At 42.8% G+C, this 26,673-nt stretch overlaps 2 protein-coding genes across 2 annotated transcripts in view; one reads left to right on the top strand and one right to left on the bottom strand.

The window, feature by feature from the left end:
* Positions 1–249: 249 nt before the first annotated feature.
* ndufa13 (NADH:ubiquinone oxidoreductase subunit A13) lies at positions 250–11,647 on the bottom strand. Its single transcript, XM_080212930.1, has 5 exons — positions 11,519–11,647; positions 7,551–7,629; positions 5,764–5,835; positions 2,694–2,763; positions 250–488 (listed from the first exon to the last, which is right to left on the bottom strand). The coding sequence occupies exons 1-5, from the start codon at positions 11,610–11,612 to the stop codon at positions 369–371; spliced, it is 435 nt and encodes a 144-aa protein (XP_080069056.1). The 5' UTR covers positions 11,613–11,647; the 3' UTR covers positions 250–368.
* A 2,769-nt stretch (positions 11,648–14,416) lies between these two features.
* Positions 14,417–26,673, top strand: part of mau2 (MAU2 sister chromatid cohesion factor) — a 56,752-nt gene continuing 44,495 nt past the window's right edge. The window contains exons 1-3 of the mRNA XM_080213246.1: positions 14,417–14,746; positions 23,088–23,105; positions 25,098–25,163. Of these exons, the coding sequence (XP_080069372.1) occupies positions 14,417–14,746; positions 23,088–23,105; positions 25,098–25,163 (414 nt within the window). The remainder of the gene's footprint in view (positions 14,747–23,087; positions 23,106–25,097; positions 25,164–26,673) is intronic.

Here is a 26,673-nt window from a genome sequence, read left to right as displayed (position 1 = left end):
TTCTTTTTCTTTTGCTTTTATGCTGTCCTTGCATTACTAATTGTGGGAGTTTGCTGTGTGCAATTTTGCTGCCACATTTGTGGTATTTCATCCATGACTACATATCAGAAAAGTACTTCATTGACTATAAAACACTTTTGGGGGGGTTTCCTGATGTGATAAAAGGCACAAGTTTTTCTTCCTTTCCTTTTACACAGATTAAACGAATTTCTCAATATTATGCAAAATGAAGGCAAAAAAAACAAAAAGCAGTTTCCAAATACATACATAATTTTATTAACAATGCCACACTTGAAACAAGAGTTCTTGCGAAGGTGACCTTTAGGGAAGCAAAGGTCAGATCCTTGGTTAAAGTCCTCATTCGACACTCACACGTACCACTGGAATCCGATCTTTGCTCGGAGGAATTCCTCATTGGGTCGTAGGTTATACAGCTCTTCCACCGTTGGCGTAGACCAGCGATCAGTGTTGTAAACACTCTCACCAACCTGCAACAGAAGACACAGCCACAGTGTTACATCAAAATCAAACTACCCGCACACCACTTCAATCAAACTGCAAGCGTATGGAAGCCTTGGAGGGAGTGCAGCAGCGATTCACCAGAACAGTACACCAAGGGTTAACTTACAAGGACAGCTTGCGTAGCACAGTGGTTACCACTGCTGCCTCACAGGGCCAGGGATATGGGTTCAATTCCCAGCTTGGGTCACTGTCTGTGCGGAGTTTGCATATTCTCCCCCTGTCTGCATGGATTTCCTCCCATAGTCTGAAAGACATGCTGGAATGCGATGACTAGGGGAATTTCACAGTAACTTCATTGCAGTGTTAATGTAGGCCTTACTTGTGACTAATAAATAAACTGAATGAGCCAAGCTTATACCCCCCTCAAAATTTAGAAGACTGAGACACAATCTAATTTGGGTGTTTAAAATGTTCAGTGGAAAGTCACAAACAAGGAGGCACAGTCTTAAAACACGGCTCATTAGGAGTTAATGTGTTTGCTTGTATCAAGGAATATAAAGATAATGAATCAAGTTACTGATCAGCTGGCATCTAACAAAGACAGAGGCCTGTAACTAAATGGCCTCATTCTTGTTGCTACAATACGCATATTTGTTGCTTCCACTACTTCAAGCAGCACAGTGGTTGGCACTGCTCCCTCATAGCACCAGGGACCCAGGTTTGATTCCAGCCGTGGGTGACTATCTGCATGGAGATGGCACATTCTCCCCGAGTCTGCATGGGTTTCCATTAGCACTCCAAAAACATGCAGGTTTGTTTGATTGGCCATGCTAAATTGCCCCTTGTCAGGCAGATTGTGGGGTAAATACATGGTGTTATGGTGATAGAGCCTGGGTGGGATTGTTGTCAGTGCAGGCTTGATGGGCCAAATGGCCTCCTGCACTGCAGGGATTCTATGACATGTCAACCATCAGCCAGTTTGCTTCAGCAACCTCCTGCAGCCCTAACTCCAGGTTGTCCTGTACTCCTTTAATCTAAGACTTTGCCTCCATTTCCCATTCTTCGATCAACTCGATCTACCAATTACTTAGGGGCTGTTGGTTCATGATTTTTGGGATGGGTTTGAGTGTCACGAGGCTAACCACACGTGACTGTTACAGTCAACATACAAAGAAAGTTTACACTGCACCTCTCTGGGTTGGTTTTAAACCCAAGTCCCAGAACTAGCATCAAGCACCAAACCTGGGACCCCATCCAAATCGGGAACATGATAAAAATGCTTTCCACTTGCATCTGTTCACATCCAGGAAAAAGCAGCCCACTTGATTGGCACCCCATCCATTACCTTAAACATCCATCCACTCCCTGCACCGCCAATGCACATGGCAGCAGTATGTACCATCTACAAGATGCACTGCAGTAACTCGTAAGGTAACAGCACCACCTCAAAGTTCTCTCCAAATTACACAGTCCTGACTTGGAAATATAATCACCATTTCTTTCCTGTCACTGGGCCAAAATCCTGGAAATCCTTCCCTAACAGCACTGGGGCTGTACCTACAACATATGGACTGCAGTTCACAACTACCTTCACGAGGACAATCAGGGGTGGGTAATAAATGCTGGCCTTGCGAGTGACACCCGTATCCCAGAATAAATAAAAACAAGGTTAAAAAAGTTCATAAAATCCCTATGGTGCAGAAGGAGGCCATTCGACCGATCATGTCTGCACTGACTCTCCGACAGAGCATCGCACCCAAGCCCGCTCCACATACTTATTCCGCTAATCTCCTTAATCTACACACCTTGGGACACTAAGGGCCAATTTAACATGGCCAATCTACCTAACCTGCACATCTTTGGACAAAAAAATACAAACACTTGAAATTGGGTGGCACAGTAGCACGGTGGTTAGCACTGCTACTTCACAGCTCCAGGGACCTAGTTTCGAGTCCCGGCTTGGGTCCCTGTCTGTGTGGAGTTTGCACCCTCCTCGTGGGTTTCCTCCGGGTGCTCTGATTTCCTCCCACAGTCCAAAGATGTGCAGGTTAGGTTGATTGGCCATGCTAAAATTGCCCCTGTGTCCTGAGACGCATAGGTTAGAGGGATTAGCGGGTAAAATATGTAGAGAAATGGGGGTAGGGCCTGGGTGGGTTTGTGATCAGGTGCCGACTCGATGGGCCGAAAGGGCCTCTTTCTGCACCGTAGGGTTCTATGATTCTTGAAATTACCTTCCAGCCTGGAACATCCTTCATAATTTTAGCCTCTTCCTCAAGATTCTCGCGTAAGAGACGCAGATTCCTTAAAAAAAAGTAACAGAGCAACAAGGAAAAGAAAGGCAAAACAGAATGACAAATTTCAACAAAGATTCTTTTATATTTGCAGAGACACACAAACATTTGCTGTCAAATCAGCATTGTCTAAACTTTTAATTCTGGAAATTGTTACATAAAGATGGCCATGCATAAAACCAGGCCCAGAAATATTACATCAAACTTTTGAATCTAGCCACGTGACTTTATTTTTTAAATAGCCATCGGAGAAAACAGCTTCCCAACTACCAAACTTTCCATGACACAACTGCAGTTTAGGGTTCAAGTTCGGTAATAACATTAAGGCCTCTTCTGCGCTATATGATTCTTCTCTGCTGCCAGACTTTTAAATGGACCTACCATATATTAAGTTGATCTTTCTCTACCCCTTATATGTAACTGCATTATATCCTGCACCGTCTCCTCCCCTTTTCTTTTATGTATTCAATGAGCAGTATATTTTCTCTGTATAGCATGCAAGAAACAATACTTTTCACCGTATCTCAATATATGTGACAATAATAAATCAAATCAAGGAAACAATATCTCCAGCCAGGGTAACTTTGACAGACTCCCTTTACTTTCTGCTTTCGTTCTCAGTCAATACCCTCCATCTAGCCCCACACCAGAGCCACCACAACCTTGGAAGTTGCACATATATCACCAAGCTCCAGTCTCTTCCCGCGCCAGCTGCTAAACCAGCTACACTGCTTAATGTGACCAATCAAATCAGTTCAGGCAGACAAAAATGAGGATTATTATAGATTCGACTTAGTAATACTACTGCATTCACCTGTGGGTGGAAGGTCATTCCTAGATATGGAAGAGTGAGGCCATTCAAACCTCAGGGCAGGGGCGAGGATCCTAGTTGACCACAGCTCAGAAAGAGAATGTCTGTTCATCACCGTTTTGCTACATCAAATCAAAACTGATTCCACTGATCTGCTCGCTCCTCATAGTCCATCTCTTTATCTGTTTAAAATATTAGAATCATAGACTTTTCTAGCAGCAAAAGAGGCCCTTTGATCCATCAAGCCAGTACCAGCCATCAAACACCTATCTACTCTAGTCCCATTTTCCATCACTTGGTCCGTAGCCTTGTGTGCTATGACGTTTCAAGTAATCATCCAAATGCTTCTTAAATGTTGAGAGTTCCTGCCCTTTTAGACAGCGAGTTCCAGATTCCCACCACCCTCTGAGTGAAAACATTCTCCTCAAATCCCCCCCTAAATCTCCTGCATGTACCTTAAATCTATGCCCCCTGGTTACTGAACCCTCTAATAACAAGAACAGTTTCTTCCTATCTATGTCCCTCTTAATTTTGTACACCTCAATCAGGTCTCCTCCCCCCCAGCCTTCTCTGCTCCAAGGAAAACAACCCCAGCCTAACCAGTCTCTCTTCATAGCTGAAATGCTCCAACCCAGGCAACAACCTGGTGAACTTCCTCTGCACCCTCTCAAATGCAATCACAACCTCCCTATAATGTGGTGACCAGAACTGCACACAGTACTCTAGCTGTGGCCTGAGCATTTTATACAGCTCCATCATAACCTCCCTGTTCTTATATTCTATACCTTGGTTAGAAAAGGCAAGTATCCCCTATGCCTTCTTCACCACCTTACCTACCTGTCCTGCTGTCTTCGTGGGTCTACGGAAATGCACACAAATAGTTCTCTGTACTTCCTAGGACCCTACCATTCGTTGCATTGGTAATCCTCCCAAAATTCATCACCTATTCATCCACTTTTCCCCACAAACAGGTACATTTTTCTCTGCCTCAGCCACTTCTTTTGATAAACTTTTCCAGGTTCCCAGCAATGCTCCGTGGAACTGATCTTATTCCAGCCCATCTCCTCACTCAATGACAGTTAAAGCTAAGATGACTGCCCATTAATCGAATCATTTGAGAAGTAGGGCTTTGAGCAACTAAGTCACTGTGCACTTAGATATAGGATGAACTGTGGGACAGTCTATCAAGAAATCTGCTGCATCCAGTGAGAACAACTTTGAAAAGTTTTACTTAGGCCACAGCCTTGCATTGCATTGCTTATTGTACCACACAATCTGCTGTTTCAGAAAAATAATGCTATAATTGACAAAGTGTGACATTTACAAGAAATGTACATTTTATAAAACTCTTGGTGATTCTGAGCTGCCGCCTACAACTGACAAGCCAAAATCTCCAAAACAATAACAATTAGATCTGAGCTTGCATTTACTTAATAATCATTTAGAGAAACCGACAGGGCAGAAGTTGGCCTGACTCTCTAAAAGACCATCTATCCCTGTAACCCCAGGTATTTACCCACTAATCCACAAATCTTTGGACATTAAGGACAATTTAGCATGGCCAATCCACCTAACCTGCACATCTTTGGAGTGTGGGAGGAAACTGGAGCACCCAGAGGAAACCCATACAGACATGGCGAGGCCGTGTACACTCCACAAAGGCAGTCACCCAAGGCCAGAATCGAACCCAGGTCCCTGATGCCGTGAAGCAGCAGGGTTAACCATGGTGCCACCCTGTGTTAGAATCATTGAACCCTACAGTGCAGAAAGAGGCCATTTGGCCCATCAAGTCTGCACCAACCACAATCCCACCCAGGCCCTATCCCCATATATTTACCCACTAATCCCTCTAACCTATGCATCCCAGGACACTAAGGGGCAATTCAGAATGGCCAATCAACCTAGCCCGCACATCTTTGGGCTGTGGGAAGAAACTGGAGCACCTGGAGGAAACCCACACAGACACGTGGAGAACGTGCGCACTCCACACAGACAGCCACCCAAGACTGGAACCAAACCTGGGTCCCTGGCACTGTGAGGCAGCAGTGCTAACCACGGTGCCACCGTGCTGCCCTATGTTAATTTAACTAGACTCCAACTGATCCATACTTGCGCTTACTTAACACTAATTACATTTTGTGGTTCTAACCAGGCACATCTCCAAGCTAAAACATGCTTTGCAACCCCTCTCAAACTTGCCTCCTATCCTGCTCAGCATGCAGCAGAGGTAGCAATGCTACACGGGCTTCCATATCTTCCATCTGAAGGCGCCTAGAAAAAAAATACACCAAACAGGAAATTGGTGACCACAGATGAATGCAGAAGCAAGATTTGCAAAACCAAAAGTTAAAACTGGTTAATGAAAACAGAAAGTCATCTCCCACTGTGGAAATAAATATAAAAAGGATGTAGATATCACTATCAGGATGACATGGCAGGAAAATGAAGAAAGAATTTGCACTGTTAAAACATCTTTCAGAACCTTAGGATATCCCAAATGTTTTACAGCCAATGAAGCACTTTTGAAGAGAAGTCATTGTAGTTATGTAGGAAATAGTTATGAAGAGATTAAAAGTTAGGGCTTTTCCTTTCACAGGTACACAGATCACTGAAAGTGACAATGCAGATGGAAAAGGTAGTCAAGAAGGTATATGGGGCATGCTTGCCTTCATTGGCCGGGGCACTGAGTTTAAAAATTGTCAGCTTTATAGAATTTAGTTAGGCCGCGCTCAAAACGTAGTGTTCAATTCTGGTCACCACGCTACCAGGAGGATGTGGAGGCTTTGGAGAGGATAAGAAAAGATTTACCAGTACATTGCCTGATGTGGAAGGCATTAACTATGAGGAGAGGTTAGAGAAACTTGGTTTGCTCTCACTAGAACAACAGAGGTTGTGGGGTGACCTGATAGAAATCTACAAGATTACAAGGGACATGGACAGATTGGATAGTACGCAGCTTTTTCCCATGGATGGAAGTGTCAATTACTAGGGCGGGGGGGGGCATAGGTTTAAGGTGTGAAGGGCAAAGTTTAAAAGAAATGTATGAGGCAAGTGTTTTTTTTTTAAACACAGAGGGCGGTAGGTGCCTGGAACTCGCTGCCGGGGGAGGTAGTGGAAGCAGATACGATAGTGACTTTTAAGAGGTGTCTTGACAAATACACGAATAGGATGGGAATAGAGGGATATGGTCCCTGGAAGGGTAGGGGGTTTTAGTTCAGTCAGGCAGCATAGTCAGTACAGGCTGGGGGAGGGCCTGTTCCTGTGCTGTAATTTTCTTTGCTCTTTGAAGTTTGTGTGGTCTTTGAGATTATAAACTATTTTGACAAGATGAATAATCCCCTGATCAGCACACACAAATGGTCAAATTATCACAAAATCAATTGGGGAGGTTAGAATGTGGAATTGTCTACTACAAACTGTGTTGAAGTAGCATCTATAATGTCTTCTAAAAAGGGAGATAAACAGTTATTTGAAAATTAAGTGGCTCAGATGGAGAAACCGCCAAGAAAATTGCATTATTTCCCAAATTGAAGATTTGGCTGACTTCCACCAGAGGGCAGAATACCGGCCACAAGCTGCATTTCTCACTCCAGTTAGTAGATTACATAGAACGGATGGCACAGAGGCAGACCATCCTGTGCTTGTGCACATTTACCAGGAGAGGTCACTAGAGAGCTATCAGAGTTGTGATTTCACAGAACCTTAGAGCAGCAGACCATTCAGCCCATCGCACGTGTGACTGCTATCCAATTAGACCCCCCCCCCCTCCACCACCAACCTTTCCTTACTCCCTAGCCGAGACATTGACTGCAATCAGTGCCCTGACTGCAATTGACAAACAGCACACACAAAGAAAAATCAGAGACACTGAGGGTGTGTGGAGCTTTCAGAATGTTTCTCCAAAACTAATAGACAGGTGAAATACTGAGCAAAGTTTTAACTTTTAAAATTAATCAAGTCAAGAATAAACCAAGCGCACGACATACCTTCTCTCCCTGTTCCACCTGAACAACTTCCAGTATCCAAAGAGTAAAGTTCCAATTCCAATCGCAAACATGCTATAACCTTTCGGATATAAACACATAGATGGTGACGGCAATGGGAAAAAAAAGAAAGTAGCAGAAATGTCCGAGAAAGAGAGAGAGACAAGGGTTAATGGGCAGGATTTTTCGCACACCCAGCTGCGTGTTCCACAGTAGCTGTGGTGGCGTATCGTTGGCCAGTAGCAAAATGTTCTGGTCCCGCCATTATCAATGGCGGTTTCCCCACTGAATGTAACCCACCCCCTGGGCAGTGAGGTTGGGCTGTCGGTGGGACCAGGAAATCCCACCACCATGACTGGCTGGAAAATTCTGGCCAATATTTCAGGTTGATGAGCTTTCTCTGAATTAAAACAAGTTTGACATTTAACAAGTTTTAAGCAAGTACAGAAGGAGAAAGAGTCACAGAGTCTCTACAGTGCAGAAGGAGGCCATTCAGCCCATCAAGTCTACATCGACCTCAATCCTAACCAGGCCCTATCCCCATAATCCCACATATTTACCCCAATATCCCAGGATGCGTAGGATAGCAGGATTGTTAAGAGGCATTTTAACATGGCCGGAACACCTAGTCCGCACATCTTTGGTGTACGGGAGGAAACTCCACTCAGACAGGCACTCAAGGCCAGAATCGAACCTAGGTCCCTGGTGCTGTGACTTATGATACTACAACATACTCAGGGACTTGAGAGGAAAGGAAGTTTGGGAGGTAGAACAGTAATTTGCTAGCATGGTGATGTCAAAGTTTTGTTTTGGAGAAGAGGGGTGATGATAGCAGAGTTAGAGAGAAGGACAACATTGGAAGAGACTGTTTTTAGTGGCATAAGTAGGAAGTTGGATGATCAGCGATTTAGTAGGAATTAGATTGACTAAACAGGGAGTGGGCCTCGAGAACAAGATAAGTGCAGGTCAAGAGGGGAAACAAGAAAGAAAGAAGGATAAAAATTCAGGACTAGGACAAAAAACACTTAAGAGGGAGCAGCGATAAATCAAATGGCCTGCTGAGCCTGCTCAGCCATTCAATGGGATCGTACCTGATTTTGGGTTAACTCCAATTTCTCCTGATAACTTGATTCCAAGGAACCAAAAAACTGCTATCTAGCCTTAAATTAATTCAACATGGAGATTCCACGACCACAATTCCAAACATTCACAACTCTGAGTGAAGTAATTTCTACCCATCGCGGAAGTAAATGATCACCCTCTTGTCTTGAAACTGCGCACATTTTAGTTCTACTGAAACAATCCCTCTGCATCTAATCAGCCCTCCGTCAGAATCTTGTATGTTTCAATTATTTAGTCTCTCATTCTTCTGAGCTCCAGCAAAGATGTGGAGATGCCAGCATTGGACTGGGGTAAACACAGTATGAAGTCTCATACTGAGACCTCTTACTGTGAATTCCAGCAAATACAGACCCCATTTACTCAACCTCGTGACATAGAGGCACATCAATCCCAGGCACCAATTTAGCAAACCTTCGCAGTTCCGCCTCCTTGAAAATGGAAAGCAAAACTGAACATGTATTCCGGAGGTGGTTTCATCAAAGCTCTGTATAATTGTAGCAAGACATTTTATGCCTATATGTATCAAACACATGACTTAGGAGCCTAAATAGGCCATTCAGCCCTTAGAGACTACGCCGCCATTTGATAAAATCTGGTTGATCAGATTGTGGCCTGACCTCCACCTACCTATCTGGTCCCCCTTAACCCTAGACTCCATTGTTTGTCAAAATCCCATCTTATTCTGCCTTAAATAAATTCAATGACCCAGTCACCACTGCTTTCTGTGCAAGAGAATTCCACATGCTGATGACCCTCAGGAAAATAATTCTTCCCATCTCTACCTTAAAAATGAGGCTTCTTATTTTCAAACTGTGTCTGCTCATTCTGGTCCCCCCCCCTCCACAACAGGAAACATCCTCCCATGAACCACACTATCAAGCCCCTCAGGATCTTACGTGTTTCAGTAAGACAGGGAGAAACTGTAAATTCATAAAAGGATCAAGAATGAAAGAGTGCAGGTTTAAAGTGATTTGCAAAAGCAGCTCATGTAATGCGAGAAAATACATTTTCTCATAGCAAGTGGTTCAGGTCTGGAATGCACTGCCTGGCACTGTAGTACAGGCAAGATCAATCAGGGCACATAAGAGGGAATTAAAAGATTAATTAATACAGAAAAAAGGCACTAAATCATAATGCGCAATTGGAGAGCCATTGTAGACATGATGGGCCAAATGACTCATTTGGCACAGTGGTCAGCACTACTGCCTCACAGCACCAGGGAGCCAGACTTGATTCTGGCCTTGGGTGACAGGCTGTACAGAGTCTGCACATTCTCCCATGTCTGTGCAGTGGGTGGCTCCGGTTTCTTCTCACACTCCAAAAATGTTCAGTACGATGGTACAGTGGTTAGCGTTGCTGCCTCACAGAACCAGGGACCCGGGTTCAGTTCCCAGCTTGGGTCACGTCTGTGTGGAGTTTGCGCATTCTCCCTGTGTCTGCGAGGGTTTCCTCCAGGTGCTCCAATTTCCTCCCACATTCCAAAGATGTGCTGGTTAAGTTGATTGGCCATGCTAAAATTGTCTTTTAGTGTCAGAGGGACTAGCTAAGGTTATGGAGATAGGGCCTGGGTGGGATTGTGGTTGGTGCAGACTCAATGGGCCAAATGGCTTCCTTCTGCACTGTAGATTCTATGGTCTATGTGCCAGTTGGGTGGTCTAACAGCATCCAGGTGGTGAGAAAACAGAGCTAACATGCATTGGCCATGCTAAATTGCCCCTTAGTGTCCCGGGATGTGTAGGTTAGGGAGATTAACAAGGTAAATACATACAATTATGGCAAAAGGGCCCGAGTGGGATTGTTGCTGCTGCAGACTTGATGGGCTGAATGGCCGCCTTCTGCACTGTAGGGTTTCTATGATTTCTAGTCTGGATGCTCTGACAAAAGGTATCATCCAAACTCAAAACATTAGTTCTATTTTCTCACAGCAGGCCCGACAGCACCTGAGATTTTTCAGCAATTTCTGTTTTTGTTTCAGATTCTAGCATCCACAGTAATTTGCTGTTACATGGGTTAGGTAGATTGACCATGCTAAATTGCCCTTAGGTATCTGAAGATACACAGATTACATGGTAAACGCTTGTGTTTACAGGTATAAGGCAAAAGTGTCATCTGGGTAAGATGCTCTTTCAATCAGTGCATATTCGATGGACTGAATAGCCTCTTTCTGTATGTTTTGGATTCTATGGTAACAATCCTATGATTAAGCTCATGTCTCATTTTTCTAAACTCCAATAGGTATAGGTCCAACTTCTTCATGCACCAGAATGAGTTCAGCAAACCTTCCTGGAACCTCTTCTGACACAATTATATCCTTTTTCATAGAATCCCTACAGTGCAGAGAGCGGCCATTTGGTCCACCAAGTCTACACCGGCCACAATCCCACCCCGGCCCAAAATATTTACCCTTATTAGTCCCCTAGGGCCAATCCACCGAACCTGCACATCTTTCGACGGTGGGAGGAGGTCAGAGGAAACCTACACAGACACAGGGAGAACATGAAAACTCCACACAAACTGTCACCCGAGGCAGAAACTGAACCCAGGTCCCTGGCACCGTGAGACAGCAGTGCTGACCACTGTGACACCCTTTTTCAAAAGGGGAGAGCCAAGGACCAGGGTGGGCATTAAAATACAGCAGTATTAGAAGAATATAGTGGCATACCCTCGCTGCTCTTGAACTCGAAGTCTCAAACGATAAAGGTGGACAATCTGTATGCCTTTAGAGTCAACCTCATCCACCTGTCGGTGGCTATTCAACCCAAGGTCCCTCTGCTCCTCCACATTTCTCTCATTCATGGTGAGAAAACCTGGTTGATTCAAAAGTTAAGGTGCTTCTTTTTCCATCTTACCTGACAGCCCCCTACTGGGGAGGTTCCTCTTGTAATCCACAGGTCCATAGCCCCCTGGAGGAGGTAAGTCCTGCTTCACCTTGATGGTCGCCATCTTCTCACCTCAACTTCCGGCCCGGCTCACCGGAAGTCCCGCCCTCCTCAGTCTGATTGGCCACCCTTCCAACAAGCTGTCAATCATCCATTTATTAGCATTTAAAGCAGAGTCACACCAAGTTTATTCCTCTTTTTATTCGGTCCACTGACTCATGATCTATTGCATTTCATTTAATCTGGTAATTGTTTCGCCTTTTATGGAAACAAGCAACCATTTTATTCTGAAGACAGAAATCGATGAACATTTATTTCAAATAAATTTAATTTGATTTATTATTGTCACATGTATTTTGATACAGGGAAAAAAATTCTTTCTTGCGCAGTATACAGACAAAGCAAATGATTTATAGAGTACATTGAAGGGAAGGAAATGATAGGTGCAGAATATAGTGTTGCAATTACAGATGGGATGAAGAGAAAGATCAGCTAATATACGATAGGACTTCAGGATTGCCTTAAAGTTTATTTATTAGTGGCATCAGTAGGTTTACATTAACACCACAATGACATTACTGTGGAAGTCTCCTAGTTGTCACACTCCAGCACCTGTTCAAGTGCACTGAGGAAGGATTGAGTATGACCAATGCACCTAACTAGCACATTTTTTGGACTGTGGGAGGAAACCAGATAACCTGGAGGAAACCCACACAGACACAAAATGAACGTTCAGACTCTGTGCAGTGACCCAAGACAGGAATCAAACCCAGGTTCCTGGTGCTGTGAGGCAGTAGTACTAACCACTAAGCCAGTGATGTTCCGTTTACAATTTATTGCATTTCATTTAATGCAGTATTCGGTTTTGGCTTTATTCTGTTTGGAAATCAACAAACATTTTTTCTGCAGACAGAAATCAATGAACATTTCAAATAAATTTAATTTATTATTGTCACATGTATTGGGATAGTGAAAAATATTGTTTCTTGCACAATATCCAGACAAAACATACTGGCCATAGAGTAGATCGGGCAGAAGGAAAGGAGAGGATGCAGAATGTAATGTTGCAGTTACAGATAGGGTAAATAGATCAGTTTCCTGCACCCTTTCCTTTCCTTCTTCCTTATGTAAGAAAGTGCTTTTGAAGGAGGCTTGGCAAGTTGCTGCTGTGCATACATGATACACACTGCTGCCACTGTGGCTTAATGTTTATTTATTAGTGTCACAAGTAGGCCGACAGTAACACTGTGAAAATCCCTTAAACACCCCACCCAAACACCCGTTCAGGTATACTGAGGGAGAATTTAGCACAGCCAATGCACCTAACCAGCACATCTTTCAGACTGCGGGAGGAAACTGGAGTGCCCAGAAGAAACCCATGTAGACACATGGAGAACATACAAACTCTGCACAGGCAGTGACCCTAGCAGGGAATCAAATCCATATCCCTGACACTGTGAGGCAGCAGTACTAACTGTTCATCCAGAAGGAACTCTTCCAGTGTAGACAATAAAAATATATCAAAACTTACTCCAACTTATACATCAAAGAAAGGGTTTAATGAAAGCACTTCATTAATCCAAACTTGAGGCCTCACCATGGGCTATGCCAAGCCATTTAACAATTCCCAACAAGTTCTTATTTGCATGGAGTCAGCTGATCATCATCATTCTATCATTGGTTAAATGATTTACTGGGTCAGCTGACCCTTACAGCTTGTTATCATTGATCACAACAGATCCAATGTTATCACCAGTTATATTCTAACACTAACCACTGTCACCACCATATCGGGCGAGTGGTGGAGTGAGCAAATGTTTATTTTAGTGGATGTGGTATTTGTCCTGGATGCAGTTGAGCGCCTTCAGTGTAGTTGGAGTTGCACTCAGCTGGGCAAGGGGGGAGTTTTCCATCACTCTCCTGACTTGTGCCTCGGACAGGCTTGGGAAGAGTCAGGAAGCAAGCTACTTGCCGCAGAATTCCTTCCCCCTCCTTTTGGGGGGCCACCCCCTTTTTCTTTGTCCGAATGTAATTTAAGTTTGTTTACTTGGTTCGGCCCACCTAAAAGACCCCCCCCCCAGAATTCCCAACAGCTGAACTAACATCTTTGAAATTGAATTTATTTGTCTGCAGATTAAAATTGCAATTCCCACAGCAGACGAAAGGAAAAGGAAATACAACATTAAAGGAAATGCAATAGATTGTACACGGAATATAAACTATCAGACCAAATCAAGAGAGAAATAAATTTCTTAGAAGCCTACTCTGGCAGCTAGTGTTGTGCTGGAGCTCTGTAAGTAAATGGCTGTGCTATCTGTTGCTGGGATATGCTGACAATGACAAGCCTTATGTTACTCAAGGCTTTTTTCACAGCTGCTTCCTTGTGATGTAATGGGTTCTCAGGCCTCGCCCACCCGTCATGTGCCCGCCCCCTGATGTAGGCCCCGCCCTATTTTCAGCCACACCCCCTCAGCAACTCCTCGCTTCCTCTTGCCAATCCGAGCCTAGACCACGCCTCCTCCACAGGGCACGCCCATCCTTTCCCGGACCTTCAGGTTTACGCTCCACTCTTCCCGTCTGACCACGCCCCTCTTCTTTCAGTCTCCACCCCATTTTCAGCGTTCGCTCCAATTCCCGGCCTGTCCCTCCCCGTTCCTCGCCCCGCCCCCTCCCAAAATCCAACCTTGGCCCCGCCCCCTCGCCCAGGCCGCCGCCGAGACCTCGGCCGGGCCTGCCTCCTCTCCCATGGCCCCGCCCACCCCGGGCCCTGCCCCGTCCTCAAGCCCCGCCCTCCCCAGGCCCCACCCCATCCTCAAGCCCCGCCCCAATGCCCCGCCCCAGTTCTCGCTGGCCCCGCAGCCTCTCGCGATGTTCGTGGCGGATGCGGGTAAGATGGCGGCGGTTGGCGCTAGCGGCCCTCAGCAGCAGCAGCCACAGCCCCAGGCGCAGCCCCCGCCTCAGCCGCCCCAGCAGCCGCCTCAGTACACGGACGCCTGGTACCTGGCGCTGCTGGGCTTCGCTGAGAACTTCCGCACGGCCAGCCCGCCCAAGATCAAGCTGTGTGTGCACTGCCTGCAGGCCGTCTTCCAGTTCAAGCCGTCGCAACGCATCGAGGCCCGCACCCATCTCCAGCTCGGCAGTGTCCTCTACCACCACACCAAGAACACCGAGCAGGCCCGCTCTCATCTGGAAAAGGCGGTGAGTTGGGCGGCGAGGGGTGTGGGGGGAGGCTGGACTGCAGAGCTTCACAATAGGAGCCAGAAGCTGAGGGAGGGGGGGATAAACAATCTGCCTGAAACCATTCCTTCCTCTACCCACTGTGTGGGTATCCCCAGGATAACAGCAAGGCAATGGCTGGGAGGGTTAGATTTCCCCTGAAACAAGTTCATGCAACGACAGACAAAAGAAGATCACAGTATAAAAGATCAGATTATAACAAATGTAACAATAAAAAAGGATGGTGGCTTAGGGCAAGCAGATAAAATGCAGATAAGGCACAGCAGATTAAGCAGCATATGCAAAGTCTTTGTCATCAAAGTGCATTCACTTGGAGGCAAAGGCAACAAGATCACAAAACCTGCAGTGCGACCAATGACCATTTGGCAATATTGTTGGAGGTGTGAACGCTGATCAGGAAGCTGGAATAATTATTGTGTCAGCAGACACCCAAAGGAAAACATTCTGATTCAGTTGGGACCTGTTATTCTTAAGGCTTCAGCTTGGTTTTTGCCCCCCTTCCAGATTCTTTTCATATAACTGTAGGAAATGTTCATTGCTGAAAACTGTAGAATTGAAGTGAAATGATACAGGTCAGATTTGCATCTTTCTGCAAATAAGACCTGTCAAGTCTTAAGTTGTGGAGTGAGAATTTGTTTTAAAAATTGATGTATCTTTTTTTTAATTTAAGAGCTCTGCATGTGTTTGTGACTGTTTTTGAACACTTCAATATTTTCTGTAATGTTGTTATCTCTTTTTTAGTGTTCATGTAATTAATTGTGTTTATGCATGACAGTTCTACAATTAGAGCTATAGAACTGAATCCTCCTCTTCCAGGTGCCATACCCAAAGAGGATATTGGTGACTAGGACTAGTCCTTGGTTATGCCTAGCAAAGTACTGCATTGGTTTTCCATTGTCTTCTGCAGTATTTTGTTGACCAGGAAACACTCTTGCTCTTGCCACCTGCTATCCAGTGTACTGGAAGGTTCTGCATGCTTGATATCTAACTTGTTTGGCTGCAGTATGAACGCTCCAAATGACCATCCAGTCCAGTCCTGAAGTAGAACTAGAACATGAAACTTCTGGCCTTGATGCTATTACTGTGCCACAAACCTCCCAGAGAACAGAATCTTAGGATCTTAATAATGCGGGAGGAGGCCATTTAGCCCAAATTGAAAGGTTAACCAGACTAGCCTGCACAAAAAAGTGGAGCTTGTAGCAATAGATTATATTACATCCTCGTTGCAATAAGAGAAACAAATGAAGCAAAACATTGAGAGTAAAAACAAGGAAGTAAATAAATGTAAACACCAGAAAGGCTGATGATACTCAGCAAGTCAGATCCTATTGCATTCTCCCAGCATTTTTAAAATCTATTTTTGCTTTATTGACTTATTCAGAGTTACGGGCTTTACTGGCCAGGTTAGATTGATTGTCTGTCCCCAGTTGCCTTTGGGAGGGTGGTGGTGAGCATTACCTGGAACCACTGCAGTACCCAGTTTGATGAAGGTGCTCCACAATGCTTTTAGATTTGGAAACTCTGGATTTTCACTTTGCAATGGGGAAAGGAATAGTGATATATTTTCAAGATGGGAACTTGCAGATAGTGGCAGTCCTAAGTGCCAACTGTCCTTGTTCTTTTAGATGAGAGGTTTGGATGATGTTATTGAAGGAGCCTTGGCAAGTTGTAGCAGTGCATCTTGCAGATAGTTCAGACTGCATTCATGGTGGTTCAGTGGTGGAGGGTGGTGGATGATCTGGGGGCTACTTTGCCTTGGATGGTGTCAAGATCTTTGAGTGTTGCTGGAGTGGCACTCATCCAGGCAAGTGGAGCATATTCCATTACTGTCATGATGAGTGTCTCAAGCAGAAAATAGATTCTGAATGTCACAATGTGGCATCCTCAGTACAGTTGGTATTAAATCCTTGGCCATTTTTGAAAGGTTTGCTGCTTACTTAATTATAAGCTTCTACATGGATTACTAAACCAGAACAGGGCTCAAATTAAAGATCAATTAGAGAAATTCTAATCTTATTTAGAATTTATTTTACATCTATGAATGGGGCATTATGCCATTCTATTGTTTCCAAGAACTGTTAATTAATTGAATAGCCTTGCTGTTCTGAACTTCTGATTCTGTCAGTGCCTCATTAGAGGTTAAAATTACAGTGTTACAATTGTCAATTTACTCCTTGGGCAAGTATATCGCTTTGCCGTCAATTAGTACAAATTATGTCAAGCATAATAAGAGAATCCAACATAGTATCTTTAGGTACCAATGCAACAAGAATGGACATTTTTACTGCTTATTCCCAAGTGATCTCATCCCAGAAAATTAGAAAGAACTTGCATTGACACAGTGGCTTAACAGTCTTAGGAAACTCCACTTAAGTATATCATCCATGGGTACAGTTTGGGTGAGACAGATGGTTCCTTTTCTCTGAATGAGATTCTGAATAAGGGCAGCATGGTGTCACATTGATTTGTACTGTTGCCTCACAGTGCCAGGGATCCTGGTTCAATTCTGGCCTTGGGTGACTGTGAAGTTTGCGTATTCTCGGTGATCAGGGGGTGGACCTAGGTGAGATGCTGTTTCGATGTTCGGTGCGGATGTGATGAGCCGAATGGTCCCCTCCTGCACTGAAGGGATTCTGTGGTTGAGATGTTAGGACAAGGTACTGTCCATGTTTCCGATCCTCGAGCACTTTTTGAAGAAAAATTTCCTTGCCTCTTGTCCTTCCCGTAAATCACACCCAGAGACTGATTAACTGGACGTTGATTCCATGACTGCCACAAAGTAACTGTCGTATTCGTCTACGTAATGGTTCCCACTCTTCAAATAAATTAACACAATGAAGCAGTTTGCAAGTTTGATTGTGAGAAAACATCATTGAAATATAAGTACTATTTTCACCAAAACAGCATTTATGCATTTATGCTGAAAATTTCAGCACCTCCCACCTTTTTAAAATGACCACAAACCTTCACAAGTCACTGTTCAGAAACTGGTAATGTGAAATAGTTTCCTAGCTCTTATCCAATGCCAGGCAGCATCAAGCCAAACTGACATTTGCAGAGTATGGTGAAAGGATAAAAGCCTGAGTGGAAGATGTGAGGTATAGCAGAGCAATAAGAGCACAGAGCAGATCATAGACAACAGATATTCAGCAAGGAATAGAAAAATATTCAAAAATCAGCCTCTGAAGCAAGAGGTGGTTTGGAGAGGCATGAGTGGTAATTAAAGAAATTCTGAAAAATGCTACCCCACAGTAAAAAGCATGGGCTATGTCTTTTCTTTCCCTTTGCATTCTTGTCGATCAGTAACATCCTGTCGATAGCTGATTGGTGAGGCAGGTCTAACTCTGCACCATTTGGATAGTGTGAGGAGACCCCTATTTTTCACTTTGTTGTGGGAAATACCAAGTCTCTTTCCTCCCCAACCTCTATGTTGATCACATCTGACAGCTAGAGTTTGCTGTGAGGATTGAAAGTATGAACTAGAAGTCCATAGCATAGAGAGGTGGAGTTTCACTAACACATCATCAGTACAGCAAATCACTTTTTGCGAAAGACATTTGGGATCTAAATTTTTCTAGTTTTTGTTGTGTATTGTAAGACTGAGTTACTTTTCCATGTATTTTTTATGACTCCATTAATGTATTATTGGAAAATTTGAAGTTGTCAGTAATGATTATGCACAATTTTACTTTAACTGCAACTATCAATAATCAGTATTGTTCCAACCAATGATGGTGTTTAGATGTAGTCAATGTGATAATGGTTCCCTGGCAGCAGCAGCCTTCAGATGCCAAATAGACAGTCATTGTGAGAGAGCTGGGCAGGTATTTCCCTGAGAAAGTGATGTACAGTAGGGAACCCTGACTGATCTATTTCCCTTGCTGTTAATCTGTGCCAGTAAATCCAGCTGTGATACTTCATTGGTGTGTTCAATTTGCTATTGAACCTGGCCTATCCTGCTTAATGTTGTATTCCACAATACGTTTATTTGTTGAGCTGTTGGACTAGGATTTGTAATTTAATCTCCTGGTGTTTCAATGGTGAGCCTCTGTTTTGGTGTGATCAGAGCCGCTTTCACAGTGTTGTCAGCATTTTGTAATTTGAGTCGGTTTCTATTGGTGATATGAGACTTTGCTGCTTTCACTTTGCAACTTGTGGTTTCAGTGTTTGGTGATGTAAAGTCTGTATAATGCTCATTCTTATAAGACTTCTGCTGGCTGTTGCTCTGTGTTACATTGGTGCTGGTTAAGTTGATGTTTGCAGCATTTTGAGACTGGTGCAAGATGGGTCTGCTATCACTGCACACATGTATGTGTGTGCATCATGCATCTTCAGAAGTGAGAAATAACAATTATTACACTGCATACTGCAATTAAGCTTGAATCTTGAGTATTACATGTCACGTACCAACTGACTGAAGAACAGCTTCTTCCCTGTTGCCAGACTTTTGAATGGATCCATCCCATATTACATTGATTTTTTGCTACACCCTAGCTCTGACTAACACTATATTCTGCATCCTCCCCTTTCCTTCTCTATGAACAGTATGCTTTTGCCTATATAGCAGGCAAGAAACTGCATACTAATACATATGACAATGCTAAATCAAATCAAACTACACATGGTATAATACATATTAAACATGGCAGAATATCACCTGGACAAAATTCAGACATTGGGTCATTAAATCTACTTTATAAAACTTTTGTTTAAATTTTGTCTCAATGCTGACTAATAACAAATTAATTAGGGCTATGAGTTTGTTTGGAGGTTAAAGCGTTAGCAGATGCAGTGTCCTTTAGTGTCATGACTGCTACATTGACAGATAGCTACCATGTGTTGTCTGTTCCTTAGCTGTTTTTAGACTTGCTATAATCATGTTTGTTCTCCATGTGGAAAGACCACGTTCCAAGCAAAATGGCTTGTAGACCAGTTTGTTCCTAGACCAAACATTTTAAATTAATTTGCTCTCCAAGTGCAGGTGATATTGGAAAGACTCCAGTTTGTTGCCCTGGGGAGATAGTGGTGACTTTCTCCTTGAGCTGCTGCGGTCCTTTGTGTTGATGGTTCACCTGCAGATGTTTAGTGAATTCCAATGTGTTGACCCAGTGACAAAGAAGGAATGCCATCTGAGTAAGATTCCTCCTTCAGCCAGAACCAGTTAGATTATCATTCAACTCATTGCTATTGCTGCAGTCTTAGTGTGTGAAATTGCTGTTAATTTGCCTACATGACGACAATTATTGCTGTCATATGGTGAAATGGTGCAGGAGGGAAGCCTGCTGCTCCTTGCTGTATACCGTAGAGTAACACTGGGTGAGTGCTTAGGCCTAGATCTAACTTAATGGTAACCAATTTCCAAGACAATCATTAAAAACAGTAAAGGTTGGACGACCCCCCCCCCCCCCCCCAGCCTTGACCTGTCATTTATTTCTTCACACCTTTATGGACTTGCTGAAGTTTCAGCAAATCCTGTTTTTATTTTTGATCTCCTAGATCTCAGCACATCAGGAACTATTTTCAAGGATTTTAATCCTGGATAAGTGCACAGCAGTGATCTTGTTGCTGCCATTTGATTATGATTAAAACGTTCACTCCATGGCTTCATACCCTGCCTCCAACTCTATCACTGTTTCCAAGCCTGCAAACTTTTGAAATCATTCTTCCAAATATGCTCAGTTTTACATTCCTGATTTTAGTCGCTCCATGATTGGCTATATCTTCAACTGTATAAGCCTTAAGCTTTGGAATTACCCCTCGAAAGTCTTAGCTTGTCTATCTCTCTTTCTTTAAGATACTTTTATTCTTGGTGAAGGGATCAAAGCTCAGAGGCATAGATTTAAGGTAAGGGGCAGGAGGAAAAACTTTTTCACTCAAAAGATGGGAGGAGTCTGAAACTCACTGCCTGAAAGGATGGTGGAGGTGGAGACCCTCATAATATTTATGAAGTATTCAGATGTGTACCTGCAATGCCAAGGCATCCAAAGCTATGGGCCTAGTGCTGGAAAATGGGACTAAAATAGTTGGGTGGTTTGTCTTGACTGACACAGGCACCATGGGCCAAATGGCCTTTTTCTGTAATGTAGACTTCTGTGACTCCATGACAGTCTTTAAGTGACCAAACTTTTAATCACCTGACCTAATACCTTCTTGCTTGGCTCAGTGTCAAATTTGTTGAATACTTCTGTGAAGCACCTTAGGGAATTTTACTACACTGGTGCTAGGTAAATGCAAGTTGTTGTTTATTCTGTACCAGTATTGTATTCCTGACTTGATGTTAGAAGCAGGAAGTCTGAAGGGCTTGTGAGCGGAGTAATACTATATGTTTACTACAGCTCTATATGTTCAACTCAGAGCAAGAGTCACACAGAGTTGCAACATTACCTCTGGTTCTATCTCCACAGATGCTGCCAGACCTGCTAGGTTTTCCCAGCATTTTCTGTTATTTCAAATTTCCAGCATCTGCAGCATTTTGTTTTTATTTCAGTATTCACTGCAGTTTTGCCCAACTCATTTATCATAGAATCACAGAAGGAGGCTATTTGGTGACATGGTGGCATAGTGGCTGGCACTGCTGTCACACTGCACCAAGGACCTGGGTTCAATTCTAGTCTTGGGTCACTGTCTGTGTGGAATTTGCATGTTGTCCCCATGTCTGAATGGATTTCCTCCGGGTGCTCCAGCTTCCTCCCACTGTCCACAGAGGTGCAGATTAGGTGGATTGGCCATGCTAAATTGCCTCTTAGCGTCCCAAGATGTGTAGGTTAGAGTGATTAGCAGGGTACATACATGAGGTTACAGGGATAAGACAGGTGGTGGACCTGGGTAAGATGCTCTTTTGGAGAGTTGATGCAGACTCGATGGACCAAATAGCTTCCTTCTGCAACGTAGGGATTCTATGCTGGCTTTCTACAAAAGCAACACACTTAATCTCTCTCACCCACCTTTTTGCAGCCATTCTCATGAACCTTTCTTGCACTGTTTCTAATGCCTCAACTTCCTTAGTGTGGTGTCCAGAAGTGTACGCAATACTCCAACTGAGGCCAAACCAGTTGTTTACACAGTTGTTTCATCAGTTCCCCATTTTGTATTCTCTGCCCTTATTTATAAAGCCAGATCCTTTGTTTTATTAACCACTTTCACAATTGCATTTTTGAATATTTTTGCACATATAACCCCAAACCCCTCTGCTTTGTGTCCCCTTTAGAATTGTACCTTCTATTTTATTTCGGCCCTCCTCGTTCTTCCGACCAAAATGAATCACTTCATGCATATCTCTTCATGTAAGCCATTGATTTGTTAATATTTATCCATTGTGACAGGTTCAGTAAAATTAAAACCATGCTTAAACTGTAGAATGCAGACAGTAATTCAGCTTATTTTACTCTGAGGTATTCATTTCCCTCCAAGACTGCTCAGGGTTTGCGATTTTTTTTTTCATTGTATTGATCACGTAGAATCTAGAAACTTGCAGATCAGGAGAAGACCACTGAGCCTGTCATGTCTGTTGCCTTGAGAGCATTTGTGCTTTAATCCCACATTCTTATTCTTTGTGCAGAATGCTGTAATCCACAAGAGTCTGTCCAATTCCCTTTTTAAATTATTAATGGAATTAGATTCACCACCTTTTCGAATCGAACATTCCCGAACCTGACAACTGACTAAAGAAGTTCCTTCTCGTCTCTGCTATGCACCTTTTGCCAATGATCTTAAATCTCTGACCTCTGGTTATTGGTACACAACAGAGAATGCAGTCTTTATCTAGTCTATCAAAATTCATCGTCTTAAAAACTTTAGACCACGTTTTAGCCTTGTGTTCTGACAAGAATAATTCAAACTCTTCCAACCTCTGTAACTGAAGTCTCATTCTTGCTACCATCCTGGAAATGTTCCTTTTTAAAGCTTTCCTATCTTTCCTAAAGAGTTAAGTGGGGTGTCTAGAATCTCTAGCTTATGAATCAAGCTGAAGCAGTGATGATGTTTAAAAGCCTAGATGAAGTTCACACCACCCGTAAGGCTAAAACGAAACTGAAGTTCAAGTGACAGTCCCAGGAACTGAGGTTTAAAAATGGAGATATATCAGGAAGTGATGACTTGGCAGCATCAAGATTGGGTTTGTTAAGTAACGAAGATGTTAGAAAGTAAAGTTTAATTCATGAGAAGAGATGGTTTTAAATTCTGTTAGTGAATAGGTTCCCTTGTGGAGTGGGTTTAATGTCAATGTTTGTTGTATTGGAAAATGAATTTAACTGAACTCAGTGTTGCAAACGTGACTAATTGATTTTTTTCCTCTCTCTTTCAGTGGTTAATATCCCAACAAGTATCCTTTTTTTTCCAAAAACACACAGTTCATGTCTGCAGCATCTAGCCAATTGCAGTGGTTTGTGTGAAGAGGAAAATTCTTTCATAGTGATGTTGCTATTTTGCTTTCTCGCTAACCAACTGCAGATTATTTTCCAGTAATCTTGATGTTTTATACCAAGGGCAATTGGTTCAGTGCAGTGTGATGACTCGCATATTTGCTGCTCAAATTCCACAAAAGAATTTTGGATACGGGAAAATCTCTAGTTTTTAGGTAGATTTGCCCTAATTTAGATAGATTTTCATAGCTGTTCAGTATCATTTTCAAGTTATGTACTGAATCTGAATCGCTGCTAAATGCAGGAAGAAAAACATCTATTAACAAACTTTACAGAATTTATTTTCATATTCATTCAAAGGATGTGGGCGTTGCTGGCTAGGCCAATATTTATTGCCCATCGCTAATTGTTCTTGGGAAGGTGGTAGTGAAGGTGCCTTCTTGAACTGCTGCAATCCATGTGGTGTAGGCACATCCATATCTCTGTTAGGAAGGGAATTCCAGGTGCTGTCTGATATCCGGTTTGATAAGCTGCAATTTTCTCCGGCGAAAACATTTGGAAGACCGAAGCTATTGTCTTAGTCTCCACCCCAAACGCTGTATCCTTTAGATGGGTTTCATTTCCCACTCAGGCTGGAACAGATAGTTTGCAGCATCTGTTCAACTCTGAGTTTAGTTTCGAAACCCAGACCCTTTCCATTCCAAAGATCATCTTTATAGCATTCCTCTCCTCCATACTGCCTTAAACCATCTACTGAAATTCTCATCAGTGCTTTCGTTGCATCCAACACCAGCTATTTCAATGCTGTCCTGGCCTGCCTCCTGTCCTGTACTGCCCCTAAATTTCATCGCATCCAAAGCACTGTTCTCTATCAGGTTAACTCATCCATCACCTCATCCTCGCTGACTTAGCTTTGGCACTCAGTCCCCAACACCTTCAATTTAAAACGCTTGAGCTTAAGTCTAAATCTCTTCACAATATCATCCATTCCAAGCTCTGTTCCTATTCCAATTCCCCTGCACCTAGTGGTGCACTTGCGCAGAATTTCATCTGTTTTTATAGCGAGTAATTCTCGGAACAGACCGCAGCTTATAATGTGAGGGGCACCACTCCACATCATGTGGCTGACCAGAAGTCTGTCCTGCTCTTACGACCAGCCATTTGTGTGTTTGGAAGGATTTGCTGACCACATCATGAATACGCCTTGTTTGGCCATCAAGTCCTAGGTGGGACTCGAACCTTGAGCTTCTTGCTCAGCAACAAGGACCCCACCTACTGCACCACAAAACCCTCCCGATCTTTGTAACCTAGTTCAGTCTTATAGTCATCCTTTCCCCAGACACTGTCAAACAACCCCTCTCCCACTGTTTGATTAGTAGTCTATTCCTCTGGAACTCCTTTTTTTTAATGTTTCATTCTCTGCAGCTCACTCTCTTCCTTTAAAACTTTTCTTAAAATGAATCTTTTCAATCAAACTCTTGGTTACTTCTCCTTTGGCCTGGCTTCTTATGAGAGCTGTAGCTGTGTGCCTGAACCCCCTGACTCTCACCTACTGCTGAGTCATAATGAGCATCTCCAGTCTATTTGTTTTAAACAGCAATACCAGGAGAGAAGAATTGAATCTGATAGGTGCCAATGAACTGAATTATGTCTTGGCAAAGGTCGCTAACTCTGTGTGCTATTAAAATCTGTCATTCAGTTTCACTTACCAGTTACTTCTGCCAAACTATTCAAATGTCAATTATGCCCTTTCTTGGAAATTGCGCAACAGGTAAGTTTAAAAAAACAAATCCTGGACTACCTTGTACTATTAACTGTACTAGTTCTTTACTTTTCTGCCCTCTGACTTAAAAGTACTACCTTTCCGGAAATAGGCAATGAAAGAGAGGGATTAGAACTACTATATGCTCCAACTGACGATAAGTGTTTAGCCCTTGACCTACACGTATTAGATTCCACAGTTTGAAGATATCAAATTTGAAGCAGCCAGTCTTCTGTCAGAGTTATATTGCCACCAGGTAAGCTTTCTTTTTTTAATAAATGTTGGTGCAATCAATTCACTTTTAATTTCCTACGTTTTGTTGTTATCAGAAAACATACTTTTTTATACACCTTATCCACAATGTGTTTGATCAAGAATGTAAATCTGGTCAAATGTGCAATCTGAATCAAATCAAAATGGAGGTTTACAACTTTTATTTGTACTGACAGGGCAGAGTCTAGTCGGTGGAGTTGGGAAACGGTTCTGTTACCAGTGACAGCAACAACTGTACTTTTTAAATATATATTTTTTTGAACCTTTAATGTCACCAAAGCAATTGAAAAATTTTTTTAAAACTTTAATGTTAGCCTTTAAAATATATATAACTCATAATGTCATTCTGGATTTTGAGACTCCAGTGAGTGTGGATGTGTACTGGAGGATTAGACATTGGTGAGCACGCAATGCATTTTCAATAGAGAGGATAGAACTAACAGGAAATTACAGGCTTGTAAGCTTAACATCTGTGATAGGGAAAATCTTGACGTCATTAAGGATGGAATTGCAGATTAAAAGAAAATAGATGGAAGTTTCCAACACAGATTTCAAAAGCAGCAATCATGTTTCACAGAAATCATAGGTCTTAGTAAGATGGTAACAGACTTGCTCAATGGGGGAGGCAAATGAAGTGGATATTGTGCACGTGGACCATAGAAAACCCTTTCACAACATGGGGCATTACAGGAGAAGAAGAAACTGGATTGAAATTTGTTTTGAAGTGAATAGAATAGGAGTTAAAGGTTTTTTTTTAAAAAGAAGTTGGACGTGGATATTGCTATCCAGAGTTCCGTTCCAGGAACGAGTTCTGTTTGTCTGTATTGGTGATTTTGTTCATATACCTCCACAGAATAGTGTTGAACTTTGCAAATCGAGAAAAGCCACAAAAGAACTAGTGCTAAAATAGAATGCACTGAAAAAGTGGCCGGTGGAATGTAACTTCGGTGAATGATATATAATTTAGTTAAAAATGACAAAGATGTCAGCGGTGTTAATACTTGGAAAGGAAGTATTCTTGTCTGGTAGAGGAATGGAGGGATTTGAGGGTACAGGTGCAGAACATTAAAGGCAACTCTTTGGTTGTAAGAACTTTCATAAACTTATTAAAAGCTAATTAAATTCTTGATTTTGTTGCAAAAAGGAGGCATTGAATTTAAAAGCCAGGAGGTAACTAATCTTATCTGCCTTAAGAGCAGCTTGGTTAATGGGCTCCATGATGTTGTGTCTTTATAGATGGTACAATGCAATCTCATTAGGATGCTGTTTGGTTTGAGGAAATGCAAATAGTTGTGATTCAGTTAATAACTAAAGAAGCTCTCAATAGAAATCAAAGTGCCTCATTTTAACTAATAGAACTACATCCTTAATGGAAAAGAAGGTACAAAAGAAGATAATAGTTGAAGTCTGCTGCCATTGGAGTATATTCATGCTAGTTTAAGTCTCTGACTTGGACCTAACAGTGGTACAGCACAGCTCAACATTTGCATTAT

The sequence above is a fragment of the Carcharhinus amblyrhynchos genome, chromosome 26 (genome assembly GCF_965287045.1).
Source record: "Carcharhinus amblyrhynchos chromosome 26, sCarAmb.v2.hapA, whole genome shotgun sequence".
Classification (NCBI taxonomy): Eukaryota; Metazoa; Chordata; class Chondrichthyes; order Carcharhiniformes; family Carcharhinidae; genus Carcharhinus; species Carcharhinus amblyrhynchos.
Note: the sequence above shows the minus strand (reverse complement) of the source record. Positions and strands in the feature narration are given on the sequence as shown.